The 19748-nt window shown below is 37.4% G+C and overlaps 2 protein-coding genes across 2 annotated transcripts; one reads left to right on the top strand and one right to left on the bottom strand.

The window, feature by feature from the left end:
- On the top strand, positions 1692–4230 carry LOC109230003 (pectinesterase QRT1). The gene is made up of 5 exons (XM_019395543.1): positions 1692–2076; positions 3071–3266; positions 3345–3548; positions 3630–3865; positions 3960–4230. The coding sequence occupies exons 1-5, from the start codon at positions 1802–1804 to the stop codon at positions 4105–4107; spliced, it is 1059 nt and encodes a 352-aa protein (XP_019251088.1). The 5' UTR covers positions 1692–1801; the 3' UTR covers positions 4108–4230.
- LOC109229997 lies at positions 4240–9419 on the bottom strand. Its single transcript, XM_019395536.1, has 6 exons — positions 8367–9419; positions 7752–7816; positions 7557–7679; positions 5662–6399; positions 5281–5497; positions 4240–5180 (listed from the first exon to the last, which is right to left on the bottom strand). The coding sequence occupies exons 1-6, from the start codon at positions 8659–8661 to the stop codon at positions 4594–4596; spliced, it is 2025 nt and encodes a 674-aa protein (XP_019251081.1). The 5' UTR covers positions 8662–9419; the 3' UTR covers positions 4240–4593.

Genomic DNA, 19748 nt, shown 5'->3' with positions numbered 1-19748 from the left:
ATCTCAAGTGACCGCAACAAGGTTTATAGTCATGTAACACAACAAATTAAAAGATCCATGCAGAAGATGAAAATCAAACTTATGCCGCCTAAATTGCCGTAGATCCAACCGTTTAAACTAAGATATGTAATATATGTATAATCAATGTATAATAAGTATACAACTGCATATAATCAATATATTATTTATGTATACCGGCTAGAAATAAATAATTGATTGTACCGTTATAAAAATATCCATTTTATAAGAACGTACAAGTTGCATGAGCTTCTGAGTCCCTCTCAAAAGCAAAGAACTGAATACTAGAGTTGTTCACCTAAAAACTCCAAATCCTAACACCATCACGTGATCTCATCTCAAATCTTTCTGATAATTAGCTCCAGGGTACCATTAATTGAAGCAGAGGAGCTACCAGTTGGCTAGCCACGGGTTGGGGACAAACCTTGTATAAAACCAAAATTTCTGTATAATTATATGAACACTTGAGACAAATATAACAACAACGCCTTAATCTCAAATAGACTTGTCAGCTATATGAATCCTTATTGACCAGTATCGTCATGAATTGATTAGTTTTATGCTAACTGTCATCTACCGACCCTCCTCCTCTAGCCGGATTTGGACCCGATTATCTGAACGAGCTTTGGCGAAGTTATGAACAATTTAATCCAGACAAATACAAGGACAAATTGTCTTCCCTTATGTGCATTCCTAAAATGTTAGTACTTCAAAAAATGTTGAAGATTGACGTCTACACCCTCTACGTTTTAATTTAACGATATTTCATATATATATATATATATATATATATATATATATATATATATATATATATATATATATATATATATATATATATATATATATTACAATCATTGATTACTAATTCGAATTAAATGATAAGAAACAATCATTGTTGTAAAGAATTTTAACATTGTCACTGTATATAATTAATGCACTCTAGTATCCGCCAAAGTTAGTCTTTTCCTTAACTGATTGATTTAACTTATATACACTAACAACGTAAAAGAATTTGTACATTGTTTCTTAAGTAATTGTTTAACTTATATACATGTAAAGTTATTTATAAACTATCAATGTATTTTAAAATATTGTAGTCGATTACTCGCCTTATTTTTTTGGTTATCATAGATGATGGTTTAACAACGTCAGTATATAAAAGTTACACTCCTAATTAATACGGAAATGGAATGTGAAAAGACATACTTTTTCCGAAAAAGAATTTAGTTTGGGAACAAAGAAAATGAAAAGAGGCGCCGGTTATGAACAGAACATGTGATTCTAAAATCACGGCCTAATCAATCTGTAACACTAGAGAGTACAGACTCTCTTTATTTCCAGGTATAGTTAAACCACTGGGAATAAAAAAACAATAAAAAGAGAATGTGCTTTTAGCTTTAGAAGCATAACGGTTATATATATATATATATATATATATACACACTTTGTAAAACACACCTCTTGGTGAATCTTGGAATTTCATAACTACTCCTTAACAAAAACTACCCCATCACTCTTTACATCTCAGTAATCTTACTTAATCACCTTTCCTTATAACTTTCTTAAATTTTAATTCTATATATTAGTATGGTTCTTGGACTTTATGTAACATGCATGCATATTATAACATGCATTCTTAGAAGAATTTGTACTATAAAAAGTTACGTTGTAGTACCATAAAACCAACCACGCTCTTGTATTTATTGCCTTCACTTCTTCCTTGTCTCCCCACACCTCTTGTTTACCATCTTCATTTCTTTTTCTTATTCTGGCTATCGTGATGAATTTAAGTGATTTTAGCATTTGGGTTGCGATTTTCTTCTTGATTTGTGCTGATATAAGTCTGGCTCAATATTCTTACATTACGTGGGATGATATGAAAGTGGATTTTAGTTCTTTGAGTTTGAAGGATGAACGATCATCTACTTCTCAAAGAGTGATAGTAGTTGATCAGAAAGGTAAAGGAGATTCAATTACTGTACAAGGTGCAGTTGACAAGGTGCCTTTTCATAATTCTCGAAGAGTTATAATTTACATTCATCCCGGAACATACAGGTAATTAATTTTTTTTCCTACGTACTTTATTTGCAACTTTTAAAAGAGCAGTGCACAAAGCATCTTCCATTCATGCAGGGTTTAGGGAAGGGCCACACTCCAGCGGAGTATTGGCTAATTTTGCGGCTCGAACCCGTGACCTATAGGTCACACGGAGATAACTTTATGTTGCTCCAAGTCTTGCTTCAAATTTGCTAACTTTTTCTTGTGATCAATTCCTTTGAGCTTTTGCTAGGATATTAATATTACCCTTAATTTCTTGTCTTTACAAATCTTGAAAGCGTAAGTATTGGTTCCTATATGCAGTTTTTGCAGTGTTATTTTGGCTGGTTTGAAGCCAAATTAAGCTTGAGTACGTGGGTAGTAGAGAAGGTTGACAGTTAATAGAATGGTAGTGGGTTACCCCACCAACCCACTTAACAAAACCACAAAAAAAGAACACACACAAAAAAAAAAAAAAACAATCGTATTTAATCTACAAGAACGTAGTACTCTATATTTCTGTCAGCCCATAACGCAATGGTAGTAGTATCCATTCTATTGAAATTTTGTTTTACGTGTGAATGGCAGAGGCATCCGGTGTCATCACAGGCGGAGCCAAGATTTAAAGTTTATGGGTTCTGAATTTGCAATGGAACCCATAGCTCATTTGTTATTGGGTTTGTGATTAAGTATTTATACATATTTAATAAAATTTTCTAATGAAAATACAATGTCTAAGGAAAAAGCTATTGTGTTCGTTCAAACCCTTAGGTAAAACTCTCCCTCTGCCCCTGGGTGTCATTGGACACCACTTCGTAATATATTGAAAAATAATATTATTAACTGAACTATTTGAAAAGAAACATCATTTTAGATAAGAAGTACAATGTTGAGAACCTTTACAACCCCAGATATACAAGTTGAGTTGCAATAATAAGTTAAAACCACTTAGCCAAGGTTGTGATGTCTGGTTAACGTTAGCTGTCTAATTAATATTGATTGTGAGATGCAGAGAAAAGGTGCATATACCAGCGTCGAAGCCATTCATTTCATTAGTTGGTGATCAAAACCAAACGGCCAGAACCATTATTACTGGGCATGACAAAGCCTCTGACACGGACCAATTTGGGTCTAAGTTAGGCACTTCTCGAACTGCAACTGTTACAGTAGAATCAGATTACTTCTGCGCCACGGGTATCACCATCGAGGTACTAGCTACTTATACAATTAACTAGAGAATGAATGACAATAATGTTTGACTGGACACGGTTACTTTACGATTTCAGAACACCATAGTTCCAGAGCCAGAAGGCGTTGGAATGCAGGCAGTAGCGCTGAGATTAACGGGAGACAGAGCAGTGTTGTATAGAGTAAGGATATTGGGATCACAGGACACACTTTTAGATGATGCTGGATCTCATTATTTTTACCAGTGTTATATTCAAGGATCTGTTGATTTCATTTGTGGCAATGCCAGATCACTTTATAAGGTACTACTAGTCCCTACTAGATGTTACAAAGACTGGTTATTACTTAGACTGAGAGGTCTTTTTTCTTTAATGTTTCAACAGAATTGTACACTTGATTCAGTAGCCAAAGGATATGGAGCAATAGCAGCTCAGCACAGAAACTCAGTATATCAGGATACTGGTTTCTCTTTTGTCAACTGTAAAATAAGTGGAAGTGGCAGAGTGTTTTTGGGCAGGGCTTGGGGAGAGTATTCAAGGGTTATATACTCCAAATGTGATATTGATGGTATTATAGATCCCAAAGGTTGGACCGACTGGAATCTACCGTCTAGGCGCCAGTAAGAACACTTTAATCTCCAAACACACCCTTAGATTCTAATCAGTTTGGAAAAGTTGAGCAGGCCTGAACTTTGTATTTATCTGTGTTTATAGGCATGCAGTATTTGGAGAATACGAGTGCAGGGGAAATGGAGCCAATAGAGCAGGTCGAGTGCCATGGTCCAAGTCTCTCAATGAATCTGAAGCTGAGCCCTTTTTGGATGTAAAGTTCATTGGTGGACAGCAATGGCTCAGACTCTGAATTTCACTACTAATTTTCTCTCCTGTCATGTCAAATGTAAAACAGAACTAAACTGGCTTATGATATGAGCCTCCCACTTTTATAGGTGTGGATCCGAATCCATCACCCTCAATTTTGAAAAGACCACACAAATTGTCACAATGCTTTTACCTTTAAACATTGCGCATTTTTAACATGCAAGGTTCTTAATAAGTAAGCGACTATTACATAGTGTGCAACACACTTGCAGAATAATTCGACTTAATCGTGGCACTAAGATCCATGTTACAGAGATAGTTGAAGATCCTAGTCACTAGAGAGATTCTAATACTAGAGCATCTCCAGGTTCTAACCGGGAAAAAAAAAAAATAAGCATACCGCCTGTACAGCTAAGACACCCAATCCTAACACTACAAGCAAATTTCATTCGCTCTCCATCTTTATGTACAATTAAACAGCACCAGGTACACTTGAAACAAAGTGGTGTATGTTTCGGTGATAATCCCCTCACGCCACCATATTCATAACTTCTGTTTCACATTTTCTCCCATCAACCTCAGGTTCTGATGATTTTTCCCCGTTGCTGTCCTCGTTAATTTCATTGTCAATGTCCATGTTGTAAGAATCATTATCATCGCTAAGGTGGCAGTCTGTGTCGTGCTTGTCATTGCTGCTGCTGCTGTTGTTATTACTATCATTCTCCTTTTCGTTATTTTCAGTTGAATGTTTTTCATCCTCGATCAAGTCCATATCTCTAGAGCCGTTATCAGTTAGTCCCTTTTCTGCAATATCATCTCCTTGCTTCTCATCATTGACACACACCGAATCTTTTGAATGGTCATCGATAGGTCTTGCTTCTGCAAAACCATGGGCTGCTTCTTCATCCACACTAGTTGCATGAATTTTATCATCCATGGGACTAGCGTGCTGGCACTCCGAAGTAATACTTGATAATACAGAAACCTTGGTTTCTTGAATGAAAGAGACCATTGAAAGAATATCATTATTTGTCTCAATATCTACCCATCGATCTCCCACCCAATCCCTTGAGATTCTTAGGTTTTTTCTGTCAATATTCAAAAACATCCTCTCGCCTGATATCAAAGAGGAGAAAAGCTGCATCAATAAAGAAGGTCTATACCCACAGTGAAACAGCTTTAGCAACAATACTGAAAAACAAAAAGCAAAACTCACCGGGAACATAAACTCGATAGGTTTCATTTTCTGATTTGACTGTGTCAACAATTATTCCTTCCCACCAACCATCACTCCACCAAGCATCAACAGGTGCTCCCACGTCAAAGGCAACATCTCTCAGGTCACAAGAACGGAAAGGCCTGATTGTTGGACGGCTTGAGTTTCTCATCCCAAGTTTATCAGGCCTGGCTAGTCTAAATATGGGTATCCATTCCTATCAAACCGATGAAAGTGTAAAATTAATGTTCGTTTTTTAAAATGTAACAAAATAAAATTTGTAGTTTCTTCTTGGTCAAGAATGATATAATTAATATTTTTACTCTTAGTTAAAGTTTTTAACATGTAGTGAAAGAGCTGTGAAAAGATGCTGGGTCATACCTCAAGGTTTCCGCATCCATCTTCATCCTTAATATCATCATACCTTATCTTCATCTGTCTCCGAGATACTTCCAAAACTGTGCATCTGAACCAGCACCCTCGGATTCCACTATCTTGGCTCAGACATTCAATCTTCTCATTAACCACAAAATTAGGAGTATACCAAAGCTCGCCTCCAACATGCTTATTAGAGTTAAATCTCCTACTTAAGAAACCATTCCTTAACTTCTTGTAGGACTCTTCATATGTTGTCATCTGATGCTCCTTATATTTCTTTCTTGGCCTTTTAGCTCCAATTTTCGTATCATCCTTAGCACTAAACTCCTCGTCTTCAAAGAAATCTGGACTGAAACATGAGAAAATTGATTGATCAAGGTAGCCGCGCATTTTACCTAATTCAAAAGGTTTTACTCTGTTGCCCTTAAATTGTCTGAAGCAGAAATGTACTCTTGTTAGCAAGTCATTGGGGAAAACAGCTACACACTTCTCATAATGTTCCCGAGTTAAGACAATTGCCGGACCATCTACACACTCTGCACTAATGACCTGGGCATAAGGAGTGATGAAAACCTCTCTAGGGTGAGGATTTCTTAAAGAGATAACCCCTCTGACTTCCCTATTAAAGTGGAACCATCTCACTTTGACTTTTTTCTGGCCCTTCCGGTCCTCATACATGTCTTCAAGATATGCAAGGTAGTGATTTTCCTTTTCAGCCATGACAAAGACAAATGCGTGTACCTGGAACATGGAAAAGAAACAGACTAACAGCTGTAAACTAAGAAATATGCATGCAAAGGTAAAGGGCATACCATTACGGCATTACCAAATGGCATACACTTGAAAAGGTTCATTTGGTATTTTACTTGTTTCAGGAGCTTTAGATTGCAATCTATGTACAAGGCTCAAACCAGATATGCATGAGAAGGAATAGGAAGGTACAACAGACGAAGCAAAGCTTTGACTTATGGCAGTCAAGAGGACATTTTGAAGCGTAGAAGCACAAAATCAGTTACTATTTGATATTTCCACTTGTATCAGAACCTAAGTTGCTCCGACACGGGTGCGGATCTAGAGGTCAGATCCTTCGAAAAGTAAATTCTAAGATTCGGGAATATGGATCCTAGCACGGATACGGGTGCAGGGATCCGGCTAAAAATAATTTTAAAAAAAATAAAAAAAATCTCTAAATTATGAGAAATTTTGTGGAACACTTACGTATAGCATGTAAAGTGTGGATTTCTTTTTTATTCTCAAGTTGTAGATAAATAAAGGATTGATTTCCTAGAAAAGGTACTCTAGTTTTGGTTCTGATTTTCGTAATCAAATTATATCTCGTCTCGAATTTTTCCTTCCGTCGTGGTCAAAGTACCCAAAATTGTTTGACCAGATCTGGTACGGATCCCATACCCACACCCATACTAGTGTCGTGTAGACACAGGTGCGGCACCTAATCTGCCGTGTTGGAGCAACTTAGATCAGAACTTAGAGCTAAATGACAATCTCCGTATAAGCGCTAGCCCTGCATCATCTCCATACATTTCGATGCTTCTGTGCAGTTCGCAATTTGTCAGCACTAAAATTAGAGGGAATAAATAAATTTTATTGCCTCTTTGGGATAACAGCATAAAAGCTTGTTTTTTGTCCCTTTCAAGTTGGGAACTGCCAATGTTCTCAACAAGCTTAATACTTGGTCCATGAACAACAAAATTAACTTTGTTTGGAAGGCATATATATACTTTGAATCTTTGATATACTATATTTTATCATTCGTCTCAACTCTTTCACTTGAATAAGTTTGCTCAGCTTCTAAGAAATTTAGGGTGAAACATCTAAAGCATTTCAAGTGGAAAACTCATTAAAAGCGATTCCTCTTATTGTCAATCCAGGAAACTTACTGCAATAGTAATCCCATTCCGGCAAAATGTTGGGTAGTGTTTGAGCTGTTTATTGCATATCCATGGTTCACCTGACCAAACAATGTCGGAAGAATGTACTCTCAAGTTTCTTGTTATAGAACCCTGTCATAAAAGATCAGTCAGAAATCTCAAACAGCAACGAGAAGACGCGTTAGTGCTGCAAGAAAGGTGTACCTTGTTGCTTGCCATATCTGTTGGTTGGACACTGAATGCAGACATATGATCATCTTTTGGTGATTCTGCCATTACATGGAACGTATGTTAAGCTTCTGTTTTCCCTTTACAATCCATATTCACAAGACAGCATTGCATGCAAATGTGTTTTTCTTTAAACATTCAGTAACTTAAAAGTCATTAATATCAAATGAAAAGCATATGCAGCGGATATTCCATTAATATTCAGACGACATGGCAGAATGTCCTAAAGTCCATCCATCACAAAGAAGGAAAACATTATAGAAAATCATAGATATCCGAATGCTTTACTGCATAAAAAAAAATAACACAAAGAACTCCATTCGTCACATTTTTATGGAACTTATGTGATGAGATTGTTGTAGAAAAAGTCAAAAGCAATAAAGCAATGAAATATTTCCCCATCTTCTTCTTTTGCTAAAGAAAACATTTTCTCAGTTCTAATTTCCTGAATCTAAATTGATCTTACCTCTTAGGCAAACTATTTATGGTAAAAAATCAATTAGACAAACTTGTACAATAGATCCACCACATAATGTATAGCTAGTTGGCATATGTCCTTCATTATTCTAAATAGAATTTGACAGTACTTACTCAAAAAATCACTTTGTAAGTGCTGTTTTGATAGCATAGAGGTGAGCCAATTAACAACTTCTCTCCTTGACCTCCATCTGAAGCCAGCACAGACAGAGTTCTCACCAGCATAAGCTTTCAAGAACTCGTCAGAGACGACATAGAACATGTGCCTAACACTTCTTTCAGTGCCCACAACAGCAAGAATGGACTCCCCTGAAATATCCTTCAAGAAATAGTGAACCACACGATGTCCCCTCTCTTTCGAAACAAATTGCTCCTTCCATTCAACAAAGCAGTGATCATTGCTACCCATCTTTAGAATACAACCCAAGAAATCAGATCTTTGCAACTCTAAAGCACCATAACAAGCTCACAGAAACCCTAATTCGTAAAATCTTGAAGCACTGTGCTCTGTGCCTAAACTAAACCCCCAAAATTGTCAAAAAGTAACCCAAAACCCCTCAATTGCTACCTCGAAAGGATGATCAGTTCAGAAAAAGGCACAATCTTGATAATCTACTACTATGCCTCAACCCCACCATAAATTAGCTTGTGGGAACTCAAATAAAAACTGGGTATGTAACAAAGCTCTGAACCAATACCCCACAACAAAGATCTGTGATGAATTAGACACAAAAATCAAAACTTTAAGGGTTTGGAGTCACAAAACCCCATATGACCTGAAGGGGTTTTTGCTGAAGAAAGAACAAAACAACCCAACAAGTGAAATAGGCATCAATTCTTGAAATAAAAGAGAGAAAAGTTAGAAAAAGAAGTTGGGTCCAAACTCCTTGGAGGGTCTCTAGGTGATTCTGGTCAAATGTTAGAGAGGAAAAGATTCTGGTTTAGCTTGGAACTGTACAAGGAATGTCCAATGAAGAGATGTACTGAGTGAAAAAGACAAGATTTTGGTACATGAGAAATAGCAGACATGGCAAAAGAGAGAGGTGCGGAGTTCACATACCATAGAGCTGATGGTGAGAGGGAGGGAGAGGCAGGGCTGGTAGCTGAGAGAAAAGAAAGTAAAACCTTCACACATTACATTAATGACCTTTTCCTTTGGGGAAGTCTATTGTGCAAACGCTTACATTCTTGAACAAAGTAACTGGATCGTGGGCCGTAGATCATTTTTGGAGTTTCAGATTCTGATTATAGGTTTTAAAGTCACTTCGACCCTTTTCTTTATTTTCTTTTAATACTTTGATCCTTGAGGATTCAAAATGTACACGTGTGCCCAACATAGTTTGACTTTCTGTTAAAAGGGCCTCCGTTGGACTTTTATACACAGCTTTCTTTTTCTTTTCTGTATTTGCTAATACTCGTTTATCCATAAATAATTTTTTTGTTCGCAAATACATATAAGGGTTAGTCAAAATCGAACGGTAATTTATAACGAACCATCAAAATTAGTTTATTGACTTACTGGTATCGGATTTTCGGATTAACGGTCGGTGAATAGAATGAATTTTTATAATTAACAGTTTATGGATTCGGGGGCGGATTACTCAATTTACTTATAGGATAAATTGCTAACCCGTTAAGAATTATCATATTTATATTTCTACCGATAAAGTACATTTTAGGGCGATTTGACAAATGATAGAACTAAAGAAACTCAAGATCAGACATTGGCAGCTTGAGTCTTGATCTTCCAAATAGCTCTCCTTGTGTTGGAGAATCAGACTGGAGATGCTGTTAATTTCCTATTTTAATTCTCATTTTGCCGAATTAGTTTGTAGCATTTAAAGAGTGGAGATGCTACTTTATGATTGGAGCATTGGGAATAAGACAAAATCCTAGGAGAAGATTAAAGAGTACAATCTCAACCATAGGTGTCAAAACAATTCTAAAAACCCACCGAACCGAATCTAACCGAACTGATTATTAGGTTTTTAAAGTAAAATCGTAGGTTTCAATAAAAATTTATAACTGTACCGAAAGTTAGGATAGATTTTCTTTATTTTATAAAAGATACTAAAAAAATATTAAACCGAACCGGATATTTATTATATGTATAAAATGTATTTATATGTTAAGTCTAAAATAGAAGGCATTTAATATTTACCTTGGGCCTTGGATTTTGGGTGAATTCTGATGAAAATAAGTAACTACAAATACCCAAACGCCAAACCTACCCTTAACTATTACTATTGAAACAAGAATATTATACTTAGTTATTTGAGCTTCTCTGTTGACTGCTGCTATTGAAATAAAACAACTATAAACCCCCACGTTCCACACACGAGACGAAGGTATGTCTTCTACTCTTCTACTCTTCTTCTTTTCCCGATTTGATATTGAAGCTATTTTCATAGTTCTCTTTTCGGAATCATACATGATAGCAAATTATTCTCTTAGTTTTCTTTATATATGATAGTAAACTACAACTTAATAAAGCCAAATTTGAGAAGGCAGATAACATCTTGTTTCCAGCAAATATTAATACATTGAATCATAGTATCTGTATGCTATTACAATTCACTAGGTCCATATATAATACCTAGAAAGATGTTTGTGCCAAAAATTAAGAAAGAATGTGATATCACACAATTCATAAACATTAAGTTTAACAATCATATTTTCAGTATTCATTTAATATATTCTTCATAATCAAATAATTCTTTTAAATTTTTCTTATTTCAACTATTCATCGAGAATTACCAATTATCTTTGCCCTTCTTTAATCACTCATGATTCTCATTTTTATTTGTTTTAGTAGGTTATATCCATGGATCAATCAAATATTATGGGCAAGAGTTAAAGTTTTCAAGATAATGAACATGATCAAGGCAGAACAGAGGATATTATAACAAACCCAAAGACATGTATACCTCCTCAATCACCTCAAAAACGAAAAAAAAACCAATCAAAAAGCTCCTCAAAAGAAAAATAGTGATTAAGGGTCAGAGGTTTGGTATTATTTTACTAAATTGAAGAAAGTGAATCAGTTAAAGCTACGTGTAATTATTGTAAAAAACAACTTGTTGCTTCGGGGAGAAATGACACTTCAGCCATGTGGAGCCATATGGATCTGTGTAAATTATATTCTTATAAAAGAGAGAGAAATAATAAAAAAAAACTATAACTGATTTTACAACCAAAGGTAAAAAGGGTGATGGTAAAGAAACTAGCAAATCAAGACCACTTAACATAGAAGAAGTTAGAAACGCATTGGATGTCATGATTATTATTGATGAGTTGCCCTTTAAGATTGTAGAAGGGGAAGGTTTTCAGATATACAGTAAACTACTTGAACCTAGAGTCATAATCCCTTCGAAGAAATACATTTGTAAGAGATTGTTTGGAGCTTTACGTAAAAGAGAAAGTCAAATTGAAAAGCATCGTTTGTGCCTTACCACAGATACTTGGACATCAATTCAAAATCTTAATTATATGTGTCTTACAACACATTGGAATGACAATGATTGGTTGTACCAAAAGAGAACTTTAAACTTTCAAATAATTGAGAGCCATGCAGGACGGATTATTGGCAGTTCTATTGAGGAATCTAATTGGGGAATTGAAAGTGTTTTTACAGTGACAGTAGATAGTGCAAGTTCAAACGATACTTGTCTTGATTACTTGATGAAGTACGTAAAGTGGAAAGATTCAATTTTAGAAAATAAATACATGCATGTTAGATGTGCTGCCCATATTATTAATTTTATTGTCAAAGAAGGCTTAGCCGAGCAAAATAAGGCTATAATTCGAATTCGAAATGCAATTAGATATGTGCGATCTTCTCCTGTCAAGTACAGTTTATTTAAGAAATGTGTTGAAAAAGAGAAGATTTCGTATAAATAACTAGTTTGTCTTGATGTTGACATGAGATGGAATTCCATATATATGATGTTAGAACATGTTGAGAAATTTGAGAAAGCTTTATAAGGATGGAATTAGACGATCCAAGTTATAAAAAGTATTATTTTTATGGAGATTATAATGGAATGGAGGATGACAGGAAAGATGCAAAATATAACAAGGAAAAGGATAAAACAAACTATTGAATTTTTTAAGATCAATGATGTTGGTAATTTTGTAAGAAGCGAAAAATGAGAAAAAGAAGTATGTAAATAAGAAAAAAAAAGATAAAAAAAACCATTGGCTCTTCTAGGCACGAAGATTTTCAAGCTGCAAGATGCTTTGCGAAGTTTCTAAATTTATTTTATAGTATGGCATTGAAGTTTCCTAGCTTATTGTATACTACTTCTAACATATTTTTTTCGTGAATTGGTTGCTAATCATTCTGTAATTTGGATCTCTTTCTGTTCATGAGGATGATGATATAAGAAACATGGCATTGATAACGATGGAGAAATTTGATAAATATTAGTCTTTTAATAATAAGACCAATTACCTGTTGTTTATTGCTATTGTTTTGGATCCATGCTACAAGTTAAATGATGTGAAATTTTGCTTTAGTGAGATGTTGTAACAACCCGACCAATCATTTTGAGAATTAGCATCCCGTTCGGCGGCTTAAGGTAACGAGCTGCTTCGTATCATGTATTATGACTTGTGTGTGTGGTCGAATTCTATTTTCGGATGATTCGGGATTTAATTTGGAAGAACAATTCTTGTTTTAGAAGCTCGAGTGAAAAGAGTTGACCGGAGTTTGATTTTTATGTAGACGATTCTGGAATGGTATTGTGATGATTCAAATAGCTTTGTATGGTTATTTTGGAGTTAGGCGTGTGTCCGAATTTGGATTTGGAGCTATGTAGGTTGATTTGATGTATTTTGGCGAAAATTAGAAAGTTAAGGGTTTGAAAGGTTGAGAGATTTGACCGGGAGTTGATTTTATGGATATCGGACTCAGAATGCGATTCTGAGAGTTGGAATAGCTCTGTTATGTCAATTAGGACTTGCATGCAAAGTTTGAGGTTATTCCGGATTGATTTGATATGATTCGGCGTGAGTTGTAGAAGTTGAAAGTTTCTAAGTTCATTAATTTCGATTTGGGATGCGATTCATAGTTTTGATGTTGATTGATATTATTTGGGGCCTCGAGCAGGTCCGCGTTATATTTCGGAACTTGTTGGTATGTTCAGACGGGATCCCGGGTGCTCCAAGTGTGTTCCGGATGGGCTACAGGACATTTTCCTTCTATTTTGGACTGCTTATTTGTTGTTATCTGATGTTCTTAATCGCGATCGCGATGAAGCAATCGTGTTCGCGTGGTGTTCTGAAGAAACTGGCATTTTTGTTTTCCACGGTCGCGAAAGGGAGACCGCGTTCGCGTGGCTTTGAGGATTTCTGTCTTTGCGTTCGTGTTGGGTTATACGCGATCGCGTATAAGTAATTGGAAGGGGGCATGAGGAAGTTGCTCTCCGCGTTCGCGAGATGTGGAATGTGTTTGCGATGTTTGCTGGGGATTAAGTTCCGCGTTCGCGACTGTATGCATGCGTTTGTGAAGGGTTAATTTGGCAGCCTGTATTTTTGTGCTTCGCGATCGCGAAGAGGAACATCTAGGCAGAATACAAAAGCACTCTATTTGGAGAGATATGATATTTTTAAAATATTTGGGGTTAGAGAGCTCGATTTTGAGCGATTTTGGAGGAGATTTTTCATGCTTTGGATTGGGGTAAGTGTTCTTCACCCGTATTTGATATTATATCGTGATTCCATCTTTGTTTTTATAATTAAATTAGTGATTTGAGTTGGAGAAAATTGGGGATTTTCATCAAAACTTTCTAAAATGTAAAATCAGGATTTGAAGGCCGATTTGATGTTGGAATTGGATAATTTTGGTATGGTTGGACTCGTTATGGAATGAGTGTTCGGATTTGTAAGTTTTGTCAGGTTCTAAGACGCAGGCCTGGGGTTGACTTTTTAGTTTTCATTAAAGATTGAAGCTTTATTATCCTGAATTATTTTTCATGGTTTTTATTTATGATATTAAGTTATTTTGGCTAGATTTGAGCCGTCCGGAGATTGTTTCACACGAGAGGGTAATTTTAGAGTATTGATTTGGCTTCTTTGAGGTAAGTATCATACCTAAATTTGTGGGGGGGGGGGGGGAACTACCCCTTAAGATTCGAGTCATTTGTGTTGTTTGTGTTATGTGAAAGCTGTGTACACGAGGTGACGAGTATGTACTCGGGCTTATATGTGGAATTTGACCGGTTTAGACTACTTAGAGTCTTTTCATGCATTTAATTGAACTTATCATAACATGTTATATCTCTCATGGTTAAATTTACTCTTGCATGCTCTACTCGACGCTATTTATACCCGTGCTATTACACCCGCTGTCACGATCCAATTCTATAATAGGCCGTGATGGCGCCTAACGCTGCCACTAGGCAAGCCAACTATGAACTAGCTACGTGATTCCCTCTTTTTAAATAATTCCTTCCAAGTGATTAAACTTTCTTTAAGTTAAAAGATTTGAGAAATAATAGGTTTGAAATAAATAACACGGAAAGCAATATCCTCAGCGAGAAGATAAAACTCCAATATCCTCATGTTGTGCAGTATGTCCTTGCACCGATCAATGATGTCCCGAGGATCCTCATGTCACTCACCCCCGAAGACAAGAGGGTGTAGCCTGGTCCATCTATCCAATAGCTTCTGCGGCTCGCCGGCCGCAGCTGGTCTAGGCTCAGGCGCAGCTGCTGCAACTGGCTAGTCTCCGCCCACGGGTAGAGCACCCGAAGTCTGATATACGGCCGCTGCATGCCCCGGCGCCTGGGCAGTAAGGGTCTATGCTCCCCCTCCCACCTAAGATGTGACTAGGTCCGCTGGAAATAAACCAGCCCGAGTCATAATATCCATGAACCGCAACATACGGCCCATGACCTCCTGAAAGCCCGGTGCTGACATGAAATCTACCAGGGATGGCTCTGCTGCGAGCACCTCGCCCTGCTCCTCAACAATGGGATCCTCTACTGGATCCGCTGGTGGTACAACTGAGGCAACTCTGGGACGTCCTCGCCCCCTACCTCGAGCTGGTGCCCTCCCCTGGCCTCTTCCTCGGCCTTTAGCAACAGGGGGAGCAGCTCTTCCCGGGTCTGGAACATCCGTCGTGCGCGTTCTCACCATCTGTGAGAGAATAAGAGAAAGAAACTTAATATACCATCAACTACACGATAGGAGATGAATAAAGAATAGTTTCCTAACACCCACCTCTCGAAGATAAGTACAGACATCTCCGCACCGATCCGCAAGACTCTATTAGGTCTGCCCATAACTTGTGAGACCATCGTGAACCTAGTGCTCTGATACCATATTATCACGAACCAATTCTATAATAGACTGTGATGGCGCCTAACGCTGCTGCTAGATAAGCCAACTATAAACTAGCCACGTGATTTCCTCTTTTTAAATAATACCTTCCAAGTGATTAAACTCTCCTTAAGTTAAAAGATTTGAGAAATAATAGGTTTGAAATAAATAACACGGAAAGCAACTGAATGTAGTCATAATCATGAAATAAAAAACAAAACCACGAGTCTACTAGTATGTGTGCCAAGATCTGGTGTCACAAGAGTATGGGCTACTAGTAGAATATACAAAAGATCACTACTCTAATGTCTGAAATAAAATAGACAGAACAATAATAACAGAAAAGACTTCGGCTGCTGATGAACGGCTCGGAAGGGCAGCTCACCGTGTAGTCTCGTACCAGGGGTCAAGCATGCGCACCGGACTGATAACCAGATGTACCTGCCTCAGATCCTGCACATTTAAGTGCAGAAGTGTAGCATGAGTACATAAACAACATGTACCCAGTAAGTATACAGTCTAACCTTGAAGAAGTAGTGACGAGAGGTCGACTTTGACACTTACTATGGACTAACAATCATATATCCAAATTATATACTAAGCATAGATTATATGAATAATACTGAATACTCAATAACAGGAAATAGTAAATACTCCTTTCACAAATATTAAGTCCCAAGTTTAATTTCATCATTAACAGTTTGTATCTCAAAGAATTTAAGCAATATCAATTATGTATAGTTTTAAAGATTTATCATGCCCAAATTATTCCGAGGTCGTACAACCCGATCTAACATAATATTTAGATTGTACACTGTCGAGGGTTGAACGACACGAACTATAGATGCATCTATCTGCTACCGGGCGTTCGGCCCGCTCCACAAATAGAAAATACTTCAAAGAAACACAAAAAAATTCAATAACAGTCAAGTGTCTCCAACTTTTCAAGCATGTGAAATTTAACTTTTTACAATTCTTTTATCAACTCCCATATGACTTAAGCAATTAAGTTATCAAGTAGGGGAAAACATTGTTGGTATAGCATGATATGGGTCCTAGACTACCCGTACAATAACATAAACTCTCGTCACCTCGTATGTACGTAGCCCCCACAAATAGGTATATATATTTATTTAATTTACCTATGGGGTTAATACACTCTTACAAGGTTAGAAAGGAGACTTACCTCGTCTCAAGGACTACTTTTCGGTCCAAGCTTGTTCTCAACCACCAAATTTGGTGCAAAACGACTCGAAACTAGTCAAATATTACAAAAAGTAATCAATACATGCTCAAGTTCATATTCTAACTATCAAAGTGATTTCCCAAGCCTATTTGAAGAATCCCTAAAATTCCCAGGCCCACGTGCCCGGATTCCGGAAATTTTCGAAGAAAGTTGTTACCCATAACCCCATGAACTCAAATATATGATCTTCACTAAATTCCATAACTGATTTCGTGGAGATTTTTATCAAAAACCTAGGTTTTCACCTAAACCCATAATTTTCACTAATTTACATGTTATAATCTACCTTTAATCTATGTATTTAACTCACAATTGGTAGAAATCACTTACCTCCAAGTGCTAGGTGAAAACCCCTCTCAAGAAGCTCCAAAAATCGCCCAAAGAGTGAGAGAAATGTGTTAGAAACGGCTTAAGTCCCTTATTAAATGAACCTTTCTGCCCAGGTCCGCACCTGCGCCCTTCCCCTTCGCACCTGCGCGTTCGCGGGTGCGCATAAAATTCCACATCTGCGGCCTTTGCCAAATGCTCCAGAGTCGCTTCTACGGCCAAGGCCTCGCACCTGTGGCTGGCCAAGCGCAGGTGCGATTATGACAGCAGCTGGGAACTTCAGCTGTTGCTCCTAATTTCTAACTTGGTCCGAGCCTCGTCCAATAAGCGCCTGGAGTCCCCGAGGCCCCGCCGAACATACCAACAAGTTTGAAATCATAAAACCGGCTCGCTCGAACTCTCGGAATGCACCAAACAACGCTAAAACTAAGAATCACACCCTAACCCAATTGAATCAAAACTATGAACTTCAAGTTCTTCAATTTACTCCCAATGCACCGAAACAGTGGTGAAAATATTGTAATACTGTATATATAGACTCTTTGCTCTCTTGGCTAACAGAAGACAAAACTAAACTGAATATGAAGTCCCGATAAGGGAGAATATTGTAACTTATGAGACTAGAACAATGTACATAAATTCAGGATTAAGAACTTCTCTTTATGTCTCGTTATCAAACACATGTAGTTACTGGATCATGCCAAAATGAAAGAAAGGTTTAGCCTTAACATATCTTAACTCCGTTGAGTCCTTAATACCTTCCAAGAAATTCTTCAAACAACTAACCTCAATCTGCCATAGCATAAGGAGATTCAAAATCAGTGCTGAGTAAAGGCTATGTCCGCAACTTAAACTAGTAGCTTGTTTACGTAAGTTTTGGCAGCATCTCCCCAGTAACAAGGCCTTCCTCCAATACCATATACCAACAACAACAAGAACACAACAATAACAACATGTATGCATTATGTTCCAAACTTATCTCCATCAGAATATACCACAAAACAGCCCACACACCCTAATCATTTCGTACATAAAACGACAACCAAAGTAGTGTCAAACAACCAAAAATAATATACCGACGAACGACCAGCCAACCACCCTGCCATTATGTGGTGTTTTTCCACACCCTTTCTCCTCCAAAACTCCACAAAAACATCAGCAAAAGAGACAACCCAACATCAACATGAAATAGCTCACAAAACAGTCCACTACAAGTTGAACAACTCGAACTCACGGCTTCCGATCACCGTCCCGTGAGTTCTTACAATTATTGAATGAATTTCTCTACTTTTACAGCAGAAAAAATGGATGAAAAATGGCGGTATACTTACCATATTTGGTAAATATCTCAGCTCCTATCTTGATTCTTCAACCCTTAGGTTTTTCTCCAACTAGAACTTGAAAAGAATAGAAAAATATTTAGGGTTTTGTGTTGAATTTTGGGAGAATTTTGTTGGGGTGTACATCTGATTTTTTTGCTCTATTATGAGTGTAATATCTGAAGAAAACATCCCTAGAAGGGCTCTTTGGCCGACCTTGGAGCTTTTAATTGAGGCCTCTCCTTTTGGCAAGTAGGTGATGCAACTACTTGTCACTTACCAGTCTGCGCAGTCTCGCAAAAATGTAAATATATCTCAATTCCAATATCTTATCAATAAACGGTTTAATGAATTAGAAAGCAGACTCATAGAGCTTCAATTTGATGGGTGGAACATCCTATAACTCTATGTTTATTGGGAGAAAAATAGCAGTTACATTCGACCCAAAATTTTAGTAAAACTTATGAATGTAACTTGTGATGACTTTCATCGACTTTTGTTCCACAACTCACTTGACTTCAAACATAACACACGATTTTCATAAAACTAACATAACTCATAATATAACCTTCTTATCAAGTTAAGCACCTTAGTCTTACCCCAAAAGTACATGTTATCACATTTCCAACTTGTCGACTTTCGACAAAACATCTTCAACTCCTTAGCTTCTAAACCTTCCAACCCTCTTTGTACTTGTTGTTCTTGATCTTCAATATATGCAACATCCAAGGTAAGATGATAACTTACTTTATATACTTCCAAATATAATCTCATTTTTGGTCTTACAACAATTGACTTAAGACGTACTCCTACGTACGAAACCATGGGGTGTAACAGAGGTGCAGCTCGTACAGCAGCTAGAGCAGCACCTGCAGATCCACCAGTTGCTCCAGCTTAAGAGCAGGTACCAGATGTGGTTGAGCCAGTGGGGCCAGCTCAGGCACCAGCTGTACCCCTTGTGATTCCAGGCCATCAGGAGGCTTTGGCTCAAATTTTGACTATGTGCACCAGCTTCGCTCAGGCGGTTTTTGTTCATGCCGCAACAGCCACTTTTTAGGCCTTGAGAGGTACTCAGACTCCCGCCGCCTGTACTCCAGAGTAGGTGATGCAGGTACTTCAGACACCGGGGTTACCACCAGACCAGCTGGTCATAGCTGCTCAGGCCTAGGTGGGTCCCTTTATGACTGATGATGAGTAGAGGAGACTAGAGAGATTTGGGAGACTCCAGCCTCCATCATTCTGTGGAGCTGAATCTGAGGATGCCCAGGATTTTTTGGATAG

The sequence above is a fragment of the Nicotiana attenuata genome, chromosome 1 (assembly GCF_001879085.1).
Source record: "Nicotiana attenuata strain UT chromosome 1, NIATTr2, whole genome shotgun sequence".
NCBI lineage: Eukaryota > Viridiplantae > Streptophyta > Magnoliopsida > Solanales > Solanaceae > Nicotiana > Nicotiana attenuata.
Note: the sequence above shows the minus strand (reverse complement) of the source record. Positions and strands in the feature narration are given on the sequence as shown.